General features: G+C 37.2%; 1 protein-coding gene across 1 annotated transcript; it reads left to right on the top strand.

Annotated features, from left to right (window-relative positions):
• Positions 1–10,955: 10,955 nt before the first annotated feature.
• On the top strand, positions 10,956–12,411 carry LOC131956809 (uncharacterized). Its single transcript, XM_059321410.1, has 2 exons — positions 10,956–11,029; positions 11,519–12,411. The coding sequence occupies exons 1-2, from the start codon at positions 10,996–10,998 to the stop codon at positions 12,409–12,411; spliced, it is 927 nt and encodes a 308-aa protein (XP_059177393.1). The 5' UTR covers positions 10,956–10,995.
• The last annotated feature ends 3,616 nt before the right edge of the window (positions 12,412–16,027 follow it).

Below are 16,027 nucleotides of genomic sequence, written 5' to 3'. Positions count from 1 at the left end.
TTCACCAGTCACAAAAATATTCAATTAACACCTGTCGTTTACAAACCTAGGGTTGACATCCTGGATGCCAGACATAAATGTTAAGGTACATAGAACTAAGTAACATCAGACACAAATAGCGCTGACTTGATATTCCTGGAACAACCCCCAACATAAAGTATTGTGTTGATACAGTTCTTGTAACCCAATCTTCCTAACCCTCTGGTTTAAGTGGCGTTAAAAGTTCTGAGTCATTAGTGTAGCTAACATTTATGTTTAAATTGTTTTCTTGTCAGTCACAAGAATGGGTTCTGCCAAAACATTAGTTTCTAATAGTGCTTGTGTAGTTGAAGGTTTTAAAAGGTTTGATTTGGAAATAGGCTTGGCTAGGACTGTTCTGAGGTGGACACCACAAGGTAAGAAAAAAAGAAGAGGATCAAAGGAGAAAAAGATGCAGTAAAGAGGCCATAACAATACAACAGGCAGAGGTTATAGACAGGATCATGTGGCTCTCACTTGTTGATGTCAATAGGTGTTGAGATATGGCGGCCATACTGGGCATGTACTGACAACACTGACCATACTAAGCATCTACTGGCCATACTGGGAATTCTACTGACCATACTGGGAATTCTACTGACCATACTGGGAATTCTATTGACCATACTGGGAATTCTAGTGACCATTTTGGGAATTCTACTGACCATACTGGGAATTCTACTGACCATACTGGGAATTCTACTGACCATACTGGGAATTCTACTGACCATACTGGGAATTCTATTGACCATACTGGGAATTCTAGTGACCATTTTGGGAATTCTACTGACCATACTGGCAATTCTACTGACCATACTGGCAATTCTACTGACCATACTGGCAATTCTACTGATCACACTGGGTATGTACTGACCACACTGGTAATTATACTGACCACAACTAACGCTGTACTGACGAAATTGGGTGTGATGTAACTTTTAACCGTTTCTCTTATCAAAGGAAACAAATTAATTACATATCATACATAAACAGCAAAATCTAACGTAATATCGTCTACATAGCTTAGAAATGTGTAAAGCTTGTTGTATTTCACTGCAGCCAAAGAGAGCGAGAGAGGGGGGGTGGAGATTACTGAGTGCTGCAACAACGAACAGTTTCGATATTGTACAAAAGCCAACAACTTGGTACAGTGATACCAGTTGCTGTTTTATTTGCGTTCAGCCCGTTCGTTAAGGTGGAATATATTTTAGCTATCTGCTCTTGAAGGTAAATAATATGTTTATAATTGGCAAAATGTACGTGTTAATTTTAAAATGTTTATTCAGCAAAACTTTAAATCTAAAGATAATGTCATGCATTGTTTCTAGGGTAAAATAACTATCAACTAATAAGTAGTCTTATATAAAATTAATGATACATAAAGAAACATGTTTTAATTGACTAACAACAAAGTATTTAAGAATAGATAAATGGCAGCCTATGGACAAACAGTCTGAGATTTTAGACGTTATGTTTAAAAAACATTCGTTTCACTTTAAATTAAGCTAGACTGGTTATTTTCATGGATATGAGTCTTTTAATTAACAGCTGTAAATTATTCATTAATATTATCTAACTTTGGAGTACACAGATGAAAATTTATAATTCATATCCACCAACGGCGTTCGTGTACCCTACTGTCAAGAACAAAAACCTTAAAAACAGACAATTTCTCATAAGATTTTAGATTATTTTTTTGTATTGTCTTCTTCGTGTGGGATAATAGCTGGTCAAATTAAGAAATAAATAATAAATGTCCATTTAACTTTGAACATTTTCCTTAACTTTTCATAATTGGTAATTGTCTAAACGCACTATGACATATGACATATGACACATGACATGCGTCGTTGTCAAAATTCCATGTGACATATGCCACATATGCTTCACGGAAAATTTAAGTAACCCTCCACCCAGTAATTTTTAAGTGCACACCTCCTACTATTCTGAAGAAAAATGTCCGAAAGAAACACACCGTTAACTACCCAAAAGATCTATGACAATATACACCTCACACATCGTCTCCACTTCAATCACGTGTTGACCTTCGGCCTCGATTTCTGACCACGCCCACATTCTCTCAAACACCACCGCCGTTCATGGTTCACTGGGTGCCCTTTATTTTTCAAGGTTGTAAGTTCCCATTCAAACTGTCCCAAGTTTTTGATCGATAATTGTCTATTGATCGGTGCGATTGATTTATACTTCCTGCAACATTGTAAAGGGTCCTAGAACCAACTTGCTATATGACACCTTAACTCGGATCCATGCTGGTTATACTTGGTGGCTCAATGCCCTGTGTGTTTTCTTCTTTGCTTAATGACGGTACGGACAATATCGCTGTAAGAACAAGGTTGGTTCGTTGTTATTATAAAATATTGTCAGGTATTGTCAGGCGTAACTATTCTGCTTTGTAACTGTTATCGTTAAATAATAACAGTAGGCTTTTTGTGGTCGTAAAGTAGTGACAGTAGGTTTTTTGTTATTGTAAAGTAATAACGGTAGACTTTTTGTTATTATAAAATAATTAATGTAGACAAAAGTGCAATATTTGCAATGTCTGTCTGTCTGTCTGTCTGTCTGTCTGTCTGTCTGTCTGTCTGTCTGTCTGTCTGTCTGTCTGTCTGTCTGTCTGTCTGTCTGTCTGTCTGTCTGTCTGTCTGTCTGTCTGTCTGTCTGTCTGTCTGTCTGTCTGTCTGTCTGTCTGTCTGTCTGTCTGTCTGTCTGTCTGTCTGTCTGTCTGTCTGTCTGTCTGTCTGTCTGTCTGTCTGTCTGTCTGTCTGTCTGTCTGTCTGTCTGTCTGTCTGTCTGTCTGTCTGTCTGTCTGTCTGTCTGTCTGTCTGTCTGTCTGTCTGTCTGTCTGTCTGTCTGTCTGTCTGTCTGTCTGTCTGTCTGTCTGTCTGTCTGTCTGTCTGTCTGTCTGTCTGTCTGTCTGTCTGTCTGTCTGTCTGTCTGTCTGTCTGTCTGTCTGTCTGTCTGTCTGTCTGTCTGTCTGTCTGTCTGTCTGTCTGTCTGTCTGTCTGTCTGTCTGTCTGTCTGTCTGTCTGTCTGTCTGTCTGTCTGTCTGTCTGTCTGTCTGTCTGTCTGTCTGTCTGTCTGTCTGTCTGTCTGTCTGTCTGTCTGTCTGTCTGTCTGTCTGTCTGTCTGTCTGTCTGTCTGTCTGTCTGTCTGTCTGTCTGTCTGTCTGTCTGTCTGTCTGTCTGTCTGTCTGTCTGTCTGTCTGTCTGTCTGTGGAGGCCGTGGATTCAAGAAAAACGATATTACAGGATGTCCCAAATGCTCAAGCGAGATATCTTTTTCCTAAGATTCCCACCTTCCTCCATCGAACACATATGCACGACACTGAGTTACAGCTGCCCACATAACTCATTATAAATATTAATTACACATTCGAAGTGCGAGCAGTTTGTTTATTTTATGCTGTAAATCATGAAAGAAATTACAAAAATACCAGGGCTTCGATTAATCTTAGTCACGTATTGTCAGTGCATTTTTTATTTTGAGCAAATCCACATAAGCTTAGTAATTTTAAAAATGTAAGCAAAATATAATATAAATAATACTCAAAACACGCACATAAACATCCAGGATTTTTTTTGTTGTTTTAGATACAGCTATGGATATAAATCGGAGAAAAAAGGAGTTCTATGATCGAAAGTGTTGCAAAAAAAAACACCTTCACGCAGGTTTTTTTCCAGCGCACTCTGTGAGTGTTACCTGTTTGCCCAAAAATTATCAAGACATTGCCATCGCTCAGTGTATTCGTTATGTAATTAAACTGACAGGAATGATAGAGGTGCAGATTCCAGATGGAGACTTTAGCGCTGGCACTGGATGCGTGCAAAGAATCCGCACTAAGCACGGAGAGTGTCCTTGTGGAGATTCGAGTTGTCGTCCGGAAAATCTGCGTGACTTTGCTGTTGTGACTGTGTCCACTGTTAATCACGTTATCCGAAATGCTGATTATGCCAAGCACGCGAAATTTATTCTAGGTTATTTAAAGAAGGGGCAAAAGATTTCGAAATGTAAAACTCTGAAAGTTTTACGTTTACTTGAAACAGACAGGGATGTGGCCGATAACATGGATTGGTGTGCAATAGAATGTGTTACTCACGATATGGAAGTTGTAAGGAAACTAGAGAGAGCATTATTGAACTACCAAACTAAACAAAAGGAGCTGTACGAGACGTATAGAGACCGCAACCCAAGGCTCGTTGCTGTCATAGGTCACCCTCATGGTGGTCCCATGAAAGTCAGCTTTGGAGAACGCGGTGGGCGAACAACCATGAAAGACGTGAGAGACAGACAGAACTGGTGTCGATACGAATACGACGCCTTAACATGCGTAGGGAGCAGTGGTTCACCAATTATGATCCTAGCACAACCAATATGTGGTTTCGGGTACTGGTTTGGACACCCACATAATCACTCTGAAGCTGAGACAACCACATTAGGTAGTGACAGCTCTATAGGTGTGGATCATACAGATGAATTTGAATTTAAATGTAATCATCTATTTGATTGTAAGTTTTTAATTCGTATGCTTTTTTTTCTACTTACATTAATAACGAAATTGCATACTTGAAATATTTATGTGCAATAATAATTTTAATAATTTTTAATAATTTTGCTCATAAAATAAAATTATAATACCCCATTAACTTTCGAGAGCTGAAAAATGACCCTTTCTTATATGAACAATACTTTTTCAAAAACTCCTAGCGAAAGCTATGTACAGAGACGACCTACAGACTTGGGTCCTAGATCCGAACTCGAGACTTTCTGGACACCAGTTGTGAGCTCTATCTTCCCTTAACTTCTTTTCTTTTCAGATTCGGGAGAAGTCCAAGAGAGTGGCACTGCCATTAGTGTTTCTAGTTTCAAAAAGAATTGTGATAAGAAACATCTACATGGAATGTTCCATCCAGCTCGTGAGATAGACAAAGAAAAAATTATTCCGTCTTTCTACCGTAGTGAAAGAATTGTAGAATATATACAAAGTTTAATTTCACTGACCGGTTTGATAAAAGTAACATTACCTGATGGCAGAGTAAGATACGGTACCGGTATAATAACAAGTCTAGAACAAATGCAGAACTCTGTGCCTTCTAATAATCATAAGATTCGTGGAAAAATTACAATAGTAACCTCAAACCAAGTTATAACCAATGTGTCGGACGTGGGCAAGGCGACATTTATTTTTGGTTATGACCCAACAAACGCTGCTGTCAACATTCGCAGAACACTAGATGGATTGCATCTGTTGGCTTCTGATAACCCAAATGTGTCCTCTGTTATATTCGCTGCATATAAAGATGGAGTGATTAAAGATGTTGATAAGGCATTACAGTCCTTTAATGAGATTAAACAAGATAGTGAAACAGATAGTGAAACAGATAGTGAAACAGATAGTGAAACAGCTAGTAAAACAGATAGTGAAACAGATAGTGAAACAGATAGTGAAACAGATTATTCACATCATGTAGCTGTAATTGGTCATTCCCACGGTTTCGGTAAGATAATACCATCTGGAAACCAAGCCTGCACTGAAATAAATGCGCCATCTTGCCCTGGTTTTGGTGGCGCCCCCGTCATCATTTTTAAAGATCCCGTTGAGATCCGGTTACTTTTACAGGGAAATAAATCAACGACAGGCGCTTCGTGTTCTCAGACCGATATCAAAATCAATGGATAAAATATGCGTTCTCGTTATAGTTTATTACAGCATAAATGGAATAATTACCATTATTGTTGTCACTAGTTTGCTTATTTATTTTCTATGACATGCGTCTTTTTTATCCGAGCAATTAATAAGGATAAATTATTTATCAAAACTTAAAATCTTGAGTAGACAGGTCTAAATTTGTAATATGTTTCCAAAAAAGCAATAACTTTGTAAATACAAAATGTCGATATTTTGTCTTCATTTTAACAGATAACAAACAATAAAGGTCTGTCTATTATCTTAAAATGTCTCTGTTGTTTTTACACATCAGTTACGCAGATGGATTTGTTTTACGACTTTGACAAACAGCATACGACATGTTTCGCACCTAAAAGCAAAATGACATATATCACACGACACTGTTGGACGCATCTTGGAACTACGACACAAACCTCGCCATCTTCACCAAGATAACATATCCCAATCTAAAATAACAAGGTTATGTCAACCTAAATCAAATGCTTCACTTAAAATCTTGTTCGAAAGAAGCTATAATTCCGGTGCTATTTTGTATCCTACCGTACACTCTCTAAGGCACCATTGACACCCCTGTTGTTGATTCACTTAGCGCCATTTTCTTTAGCGTCTTAAGTTCGTATCTAAAGTGACACAGGTAATGATCGATGTGTGTACATTGATCTGTGTGATTGATTTTACTTCCTGTTTCATTTAACACGACTGGCTGACACACTGGGAATTCTCTTGACTGGTTCTGTGTGATTGCTTAATACACCTGTGTTTCTTTATTGTCTAATGGCGGAAGACAATTAATCTTAGTCCCATAACAGTGTAATTAAGGTAAGCAAATAATTACAGTATTAATATAATAAACGAGCCGACCCCCGGCGTATAATATGCCGCTATTTAGTTGTTTTATTTTCTACTTCATAATTTGTGAATTCGACAGTACCAATGCTGCCACTGAAAATATTTGCTTTAAAACACTATCAGTAGCTTGTTAAGGACAATAACCCCCCCCCCCCCCCCCACTCCTTTCCCCCAACCCCTACCCCCCCCCCCCCCCTACGTGAAAGCAGCTTTTCCTCTTAGTTACCTCCTCTAAGTTTAAAATCGTTTCAAACTAAATTATCTGCCCCTAATAGCCGCCACTAAACCCGGCTCTACGAATGTAAACATTTAGCGTGAACCACAGCTATCCAGACTATGTGGGGGTCGGAGTGGTAGGGATATGCCTAGAGAGGAAGAGAGGGGCTGTTATATATATATAGATGGGGGCAAATGTTCTTTTTATATAATGAATGTAAGTTTGTTGTCACTGAAAAAAAAATTGTTTTCAATTTGTTATCTAAATATTTTTATTAATTATTTTTTAACCCTTTTTCCAAAATAGGAAGTATTATTGTGTGTCACATATTTTTTTGCAATTTTTGTTTACATGTTTGATTATATTTCTATTATGTTCATAACAGATTGCAGACAGATTTTTTTACTGTCACTCTCAATTGAATTAGAATTTCTATACGCCATGTTTTATTAAATAAGCTTATGGGTTCAATTAAAATTGGGATGGACAAAGGCTATGGAACCATATTACTTCAAGAAATGCAACCAAGAAACAACTCTCTAACACCAACACCCCCCTCCCCACGCCATAGATCAAATTTGACACCATTATAAACCAAATCCTGTGTCGTATAACATCAGCACAAGCTCTTGTTGTTTTATCAACTACCCATGGATCACCACAGGTATTATGAATCGATAAATCAATTACAACATACATCTAGAAATAAGCTCGCAGAAAAGTTATCGATAATTATTGACTTAACCGCTTGACTATAGTAATTCAGTATTGCCAATACTGTAACCTAACCCAAATACATCATTACATCATCTAGCAACAGCATGTCCTTATTTTAGTCACACGATCAGGTATATTCATTTTCGAGCTTATAAGTAAATCTGATAGATAAAAGGAACATTAATATATATATATATATATATATATATATATATATATATATATATATATATATATATATATATATATATATGCATATATATATATATATATATATATATATAAATATATATATATATATATATATATATATATATATATATATATATATATATATATATATATATATATAGCTGAAGTTGTTATTTGTGTATTAACAAAAAGAAGATTATTATGTAGTCTTAATAATTGTGTAAATATTATTCACAACATTTTTTTACATTTGATCTTTACAGCTTACAACAGCCAGCTTACGTTTAACCACTTAACGTCACAAATAAAATTATAATTTTAATGGCGTTGTCAGGTAATAAAAAAACGTCAAAGCCTCCGGAAATACCATTTGAAGACTTTGCCCTTAAAGATATAGGCCTACCAAACAGTGACTTACAAAGACCAGAATTACATCGATGTTTTCTTCTACTTGCTCAAATAACCGTGGGGATATCAAAGTGGGAAACAAATGATTCCGGGACATCTGGTGGCTTCTCTACCTCAGAGCCGTTGAGCAATGGTCAGGATCAGGGCAAGATGGACGTCCCAGGGCCGTTGAGCAGTGGCCAGGATCAGGGCAAGATGGACGTCCCAGAGCCGTCCAGCAGTGGTCAAGATCAGGGCAAGATGGACGTCCCAGAGCCGTTGAGCAGTGGTCAGGATCAGGGCAAGATGGACGTCCCAGAGCCGTCCAGCAGTGGTCAAGATCAGGGCAAGATGGACGTCCCAGAGCCGTTGAGCAGTGGTCAGGATCAGGGCAAGATGGACGTCCCAGAGCCGTCCAGCAGTGGTCAAGATCAGGGCAAGATGGACGTCCCAGAGCCGTTGAGCAGTGGCCAGGATCAGGGCAAGATGGACGTCCCAGAGCCGTCCAGCAGTGGTCAAGATCAGGGCAAGATGGACGTCCCAGGGCCGTTGAGCAGTGGCCAGGATCAGGGCAAGATGGACGTCCCAGAGCCGTCGAGCAGTGGTCAAGATCAGGGCAAGATGGACGTCCCAGAGCCGTCGAGCAGTGGTCAGGATCAGGGCAAGATGGACGTCCCAGAGCCGTCCAGCAGTGGTCAAGATCAGGGCAAGATGGACGTCCCAGAGCCGTTGAGCAGTGGTCAGGATCAGGGCAAGATGGACGTCCCAGAGCCGTCCAGCAGTGGTCAAGATCAGGGCAAGATGGACGTCCCAGAGCCGTTGAGCAGTGGTCAGGATCAGGGCAAGATGGACGTCCCAGGGCCGTCCAGCAGTGGTCAAGATCAGGGCAAGATGGAAGTCCCAGAGCCGTCGAGCAGTGGTCAAGATCAGGGCAAGATGGACGTCCCAGAGCCGTCGAGCAGTGGTCAAGATCAGGGCAAGATGGACGTCCCAGAGCCGTCGAGCAGTGGTCAGGATCAGGGCAAGATGGACGTCCCAGAGCCGTTGAGCAGTGGTCAAGATCAGGGCAAGATGGACGTCCCAGAGCCGTCCAGCAGTGGTCAAGATCAGGGCAAGATGGCCGTGTTTCTGGGACTTGGGTTTATAAGTGAAGCCAAATTTGTTGAAGATTCCGTGGATGTCTGTGGAAAAGTAACAATCGTCACCTCGCAACGAACTCTGGTGAACTACCAAGGAGACGTTCAAGTGTCTTTTTTCAATAACAAAGGCACGGGACGCGACACTTTCACCGTGGTAGGCCATCTGGAGCCGACTCAGTTTGACACTGTCTACTTCATAAAATGTTCAGCTGAAGGAGAACATTTTAAAAACATTGTGAAAGCTTGGTCCGATTTTAAAACATGCCAAAATAAGTTATCAAAAATTCTTGGAATAGTCAAGTTAAGTTCAACTTTATTTGTTGCTATAAGCCAAAAACGTGGGAAAGCAAAAAAGATTGTGATCTCAGAAACGGGAAATCTTTACACCTACAAATCCATCATTAATGACCTAGATTTGTACGTCTATTCCTGCAAAACATCACATCTCAGAGGCTCACCACTGATTATCATTGATCAAAGAGCTCTTAAACTTGCCTGTCTTGTTGAAGAAGTAGATTGAATATTATTTATATTTGTTTTGATTTTATTTTCTTAAATTAGTTTCAATTTTAAAATGTACTTCGATGTTATTTGTATACAACTGAGTACAGATTTATTTATTTTTTTAAGTTTGTTTTTTTTTGTAATTTCGATGTAATTTTTAAGATAATGTATGTGTGTTGTTGTTCTTTTCATTAAACCCTTTCAAACCTTCATATTTCACATGATACGCACAGTTCAAGGTCAGTTAAAAATGTATTTATTGCAGCCAGTCAGCATATGTTTAGTAATACCTTTAAATGCGGAGATGTTTTATTCAATTATTTCAATTCTGTTTGTCACTGAAATTAAAGTGTTATTTTCATACGTGACTTGTATTCAATATTAATGTGTTTGTGTGGTTTTTTTTAATATCTATAATAATATATGTAGTAAGAATGTACAAATGTTAGTGTCAATAATCTGTGGGAATCCTTAATCTTTAATAAACATTAGTTATTTTACAGTCAACTTTTATAAAAGTTGTTCACATTAGGGCGTTGCTAATAGGTTGCTTTGAATTTTTGTTGCTTTTATGACGAATGCCATAAACATTAAAATGCGCCGGCTATACAACTTTTAATGTTTGATTTAAACAAATTATTGATTATTCTGTTTTTATTGTTCGGAATTCAAGAACTGTTTTTTTAACTTACTTTCTTTACTTTAAAAAATGTATAAATCTAGTTCGAAGATGAAAGCTTTTAATAATGATTTACTTTACTAGACGTAACGTTTATTGACACGAGACGTAAAATATTAATTGACAGTGACTTTGAATTGGTAAACTTACATTGTGTAATATTAAGCTACTAATGAAACGTTTGTCTACATTAGGGAACTAAATATCATTACAAGAGATAAAGAGACTTAACGATAGATCGATATGCAGAAGCTGATAAAATAAACGTAATTCTTATTGAATATCCGTAACAATTAGAACAATGAGACCTAACATTAATAATAATTGATTGTCGGCATAAGTATGATATTTTCACTAATTTATTGAATATGAATATCGATTAATTTTAGGAATGAAAATGTTGTTTTAAAAAGTATGCTACAAAGTAGGCATGGCGGATTGAGGAGTGCTGTTCAAGCTAATTTGTATTGTAATATTCAAACACTGGAACTTTTACCTCCTTAGATTAGGGAAGGTTTCAGAATCCATCTAAACATCAGTACATAACTTAAAGCTACTAATTATTTTATTCTTTTGTGTTGCAGATACTATGGAAAACTCAAATGATGATGATGAAGAAGAATGTAAGATTTTTTAAATAGAACGTTCATGATGTTTTTATTTTCCGCTACCTCTTCTGGTTGGCAAACAAAACTGTAATGTATATAAAAAAAACTATTAAACTCCATCACTTTGTCATTGGATCTCGGTAGATCTAATGGCAGCAAAAGTTTACACACCCCAGCCTCCTCATGTGTGTCATTATTGATTGGCCTTCGAATTTGATTTGTCTCATAATGTAGGCAAGGGACAGTACCATAGATGTAGAGCTATGTTAATACAGTTTACGTAGAAACTCAAGCGTATAATTAAATCAAACATAAATTCATCTGGTAACTCATGGAGACATTTATCTGGTAAATTAATGGGGAATTCATTTAGTAAATCTGAAATTCATTCGTCGGGTAAAGCAATGAGAAATTATTCACCTAAATTAATGAGGAATTAATCAACGGAGAAATGCATCTGGTAGTAAAATAGAAAAAAAGTGATTTTATTTTTTTCATTGACAGATACGACAGAAGAAATAAAGGATATAACAGCCGCCAACTGCCCCAAAAAAAGCTTTCATAGTGACTATATCGACATTAAAGAATTCGCCCTGAAACATATACCCAGTGGTCCATTCAGGACAGTAGATGTTCACTACTGTGTTCTACTAATGGCCCAACTGACGGTTTTGATTCGTGCTCCTCACCCTAAGGGAACTGGATTTGTTCAGCGTGTACGACGTAAAACAGGATGTCCTTGTCCTTGTGGAGACTGTAGGAAAAATGGGCAGGGAGGTGTGTCAGAATGGGGTGTGGTGACGGTTTCTACTGTGTTTCATGTGATTCAAAACCAGGAGGACGCTGGGAAATCTACAGCCTTGTTGTACAATGACGGTGAAGGCTACAGTAAAAAGAAAATACACGGTTACAGACTTTTAGAAACGGATAAGGATGTGGGGCAAAACGATTGGTGTGCAGTTGAATATGTAACGCATGAAAAAATCGTATTGGATAGACTGGAAAATGATTTGAGAGAATTCGAAGACTTGCAGGGGTTGCTGTATTCTAAGTATAAACGGGTTGTGAAGGACAACCTTGTCGTGGTTGTTGGGCATCCCCATGGCAGGTGTAAGAAGGTTAGTGTCGGGACGTATGTACGGAGGGAGACACTTAAAGATGTCAGGGACAGGCAGAACTGGTGCAGGTACCTGTACAAGGGGGCACTGACCTGTGAGGGCAGTAGCGGGTCACCGCTGTTAATCCCTGGTCAGCCAATCTGTGGGTTTGGGTACTGGTTCGGACATGCACATAATCACTCCAAGACGGTAACACTCAAGTCTAGCCATCCGACAGCTGGTGATTTGAAATCCCTGAGTTCTGTGGGTGTAGATCATCTATTGAGTCAACGAGTGTAAGATTTGGAGGTTTGAAATCCTTGTGTAAACCTGGATTTTGTATGTGTTTTCAAATATTGAAAAAAAAAGTTACTTTGAAGACGCTTTTAAACACAATTTGCTTAACGCTTTTATTCGTAGCAACATTTAGGAAAAAATATAATTTAACACCACATTCCAACACATTAGTAACTTTACAAGCAACATGTTTTATGTGTGTTATAATACTCACTGCAGTAGAGAACCAAAATAAGGATCTACAAGTCTAATGTACGTTCTGTACTCCTCTATGCTGCAGAGTTATGGAAACTAAACAAGAAAGGAGAGAGCCGACGCAGAGGCTTTGAAAGAAGGTCCCTCCAACGCATCCTCAGGATAAAGTGGGACGACAAAGTCCAGAACAAGAAAATACGACGAAGGGCAGGATTAAACGACATTGTTTCAGAAGTTCGAATGAGGAGATGGAGATGGCTGGGCCATGTCCTACGCTTGAACAAAAGATGACCCCCAACATGGCGCTAAAGTGGACTCCGCCTGGAAAGCGAAAGAGAGGAAGACCACTGGGAACATGGAGGAGAGAGATGGAAGAAGAAGTACAGGCTACTGGCAAGACCTGGCATGAATTAAAGTGGCTCGCCCAAGACAGAGTGGAATGGCGGAGATTTGTTACTGCCCTGTACTCCACAGGGAGTGATGAGGATTAAGTAATAATACTCATGTGTTCTTATGGATACTGATAACTTTTATTTTAGTGGGTTGTTGTTTGTTTTGTTTTGTTTTGTTTTGTTTTTGTTGTTGATGTTGTTTTTTTACTTTTGTTTATCACAGTCTTGGCTGATTGGAAAGTTAATTTTTTTTCACTAATTTTATTTATCAATAAAATGGAAAATAAAGTTATACAAGTTTTGCTTTGAACAGTGTTGACTTATAGTGTGTTAGCAATAAAAACAAGAAACGATCAAGCGCAAGTAGATGTGTGATGGGTTATAGATCTACCAACTAACCAGAGAAAACCTCATAGCACTCAATTCGTGTGAAGAGGCTTACTAATATAAATAGTAACTATCCATTGTATTTAAAATATGTAATTATGTACAACTGTTTAAGTTTCTTATAAATATTTTTAGTTATATACAATAGGATAAAAAAAACACACGATGTAACCAATTATTTGTTGCTGATATATTGGTCCATATATAGGGAAGTCACAGGGGCAAGTTTACATAAACCGGGAGTGATCTCCCCTAAACTTTCTCGAATATTCTTATATGAAACAACAGGGAATGGCAACTCGGGATATAGACATGACTTTTAATCCACTTTAAATACTTAAACTTTTTTAAAATAGAATAAAATCTCGTAGAAAAGGGAATTGCACACCAAGTGAGCGTCAAATAAAATGTGCAAAATAGTGCGGAATATTATTAGTACTTTATAAATTCACATGAGTTTTTTGAGAAATCGGAAATAGCGAAAATTATTACTTCCGATCAACCGAAATTACTCAAAATTTGATAGAAGTCAGAAAATTAGATCTTTTACTTACATATGAAATTTCATTTATCCATCTGAAATAGTACTCAAGTTATAGGCTTTTGAAAAATTCAAAGTAGAAAAAGTTCCACTTTCGGTTATCGGAAATCGCTCAAAAGTTGATACGGATCTACGATTTTGATATGATACTTATGCATGAAATTTCATCAACCTAGCTGTAACAGTACTCAAGTTATCGTGTTTACACACACACACACACACATACGGATAGAATTGGATAATCCAGTTTTTCCGACTCCATTACGCATAAAACGCCAAAATTTTGATATATCTGGATTTATAATTTTTGCCCCATTAAAATAAGTCCTCTACATCCCGGATGTGATAAAGTACTGAGGAGTTAAACGGTGAAAACTGTCCAAATTTAATGTGATTTTTGTGAAACGATAACAAGACTTTCTCTATACTTCGTATATACGAGAAAGTAACAAGTGCCCTACTAATATCACAATATAAACATTATGAAAGAAAAGATGTACAAATCCAAGTGCTCATAAATAATCTGCATAAACAGCATATTTTAACGTTTATTGCGTTGTAATTGGGTTGAATAATATGACATATTTTTGTGTTTATACAAATTGTTGGCATACTTGTATTGTGTTTATTAATATCAAATGTAGTGTTTCTTTTTAAAAAAAAACAAAAAATAACTAACCAATTTTGGCACACTTGTTTCACAATTTCAACAGAATTAATGAATCCAACGAATATAGTATACACTTTTTTTCAAAGTTTGTCGGTATTTAACATATAGTCCCGTGAAGGCACATGATCGGTCTACTATATTCGGTTTCTTTGATTTCTTTACGACATTTGGTGGTAACACCACCTTTCTGTTTATCCTGTGTACACTCCCGTCATCTCCAGTCGCATGGACCCCATTGTCCACCTTACAAGGATATCAACTAGCATTGTCTCTTGGCGTTCCACCTTGTTGACTGATTTCGATGATGCCATCGGCTTTTGACCAGGTTCTTTGATGGTTGTCTCACCTCGTTGACATAGAAGGAGCTATAAAAGATAGTAGTGACCGCATTTCGCAATATTTAGGTGTTGATCCTTTGTGTTTAAGACACTCCCGTAATCTTCAGTCGCTTGACCCAATGGTTCACTTTATAAGGATAGCAACTAGCCTCGTTGTGATTCTGGTAAGACACATTTCTAACTAGACAATTATATAGCAGGAAATTGTATATTTTAATTACCAAGAAGTATAACTATAATAAAAGAGGTCTACTTTTTTTGAATAGAGTAGGCTTTCACGTAGATAACATACATAACATATTTTAATAAGTTACGTTATCACAAATATACTATTGTAATAGCATCCTCCTCTTTGTATTAAAAAAAACTTTATAAGTTATATTTTCTTTTAGTAGGCTATTCACTTGGAGTTACCTAACAATCAGCAAAAGTGATTTTAATATACCGGTAGCGATCTCCCCTAAACTTTCTACGAGATTCTATTCTATTTTTAAAAGTTTAAGTAATTAACAATGGATTAAAATCATCATCCCCCGTAGTGTTATATAACAGTATTCGAGAAAGTTTAAGGGAGATCACTCCCGGTTTGTTAGGTTATGCACAGGCCCAGTAAGTTTTAAAACTACAAGTATAGGGAATACGTTGCTGAGGGTGCAGATATCAGTGTTTAAAAAGAGGGAATAAAGACCCTGATTCAATTAATTGCTTATAGTTAAAACGTCACAAAATATTTGCAGTTATTCCGTAGAAAATCGCACAATCATAAGATCTTTATAACATTCCTTTCCATTTTACACCTTACTGAAATCTGGTTCATATTATTAACATGAGTTGACATTACTTTTATTCATAGTCTCTCAATGTGAACTCATTATTTTCTATACTAATAATATCGATGTAATTCTCACATCAGTGACATCAAGTTAGTGGAATAAACGACATAGATACGTTAACTAAATGTTGAATAATTTGAGATTGTGTTGTATATTACAGTCAAATATATGAGTTTAAGATATTTTTATTAAATGTATTTTTATACAAGGATCTGTATTATGTAAATTGAAATAATATTGTTACTCTGTACACACATTTTAAA

This window comes from Physella acuta, unplaced genomic scaffold, assembly GCF_028476545.2.
Source record: "Physella acuta isolate Inbredline_101_S28 unplaced genomic scaffold, ASM2847654v3 ptg001177l, whole genome shotgun sequence".
Classification (NCBI taxonomy): domain Eukaryota; kingdom Metazoa; phylum Mollusca; class Gastropoda; family Physidae; genus Physella; species Physella acuta.
Note: the sequence above shows the minus strand (reverse complement) of the source record. Positions and strands in the feature narration are given on the sequence as shown.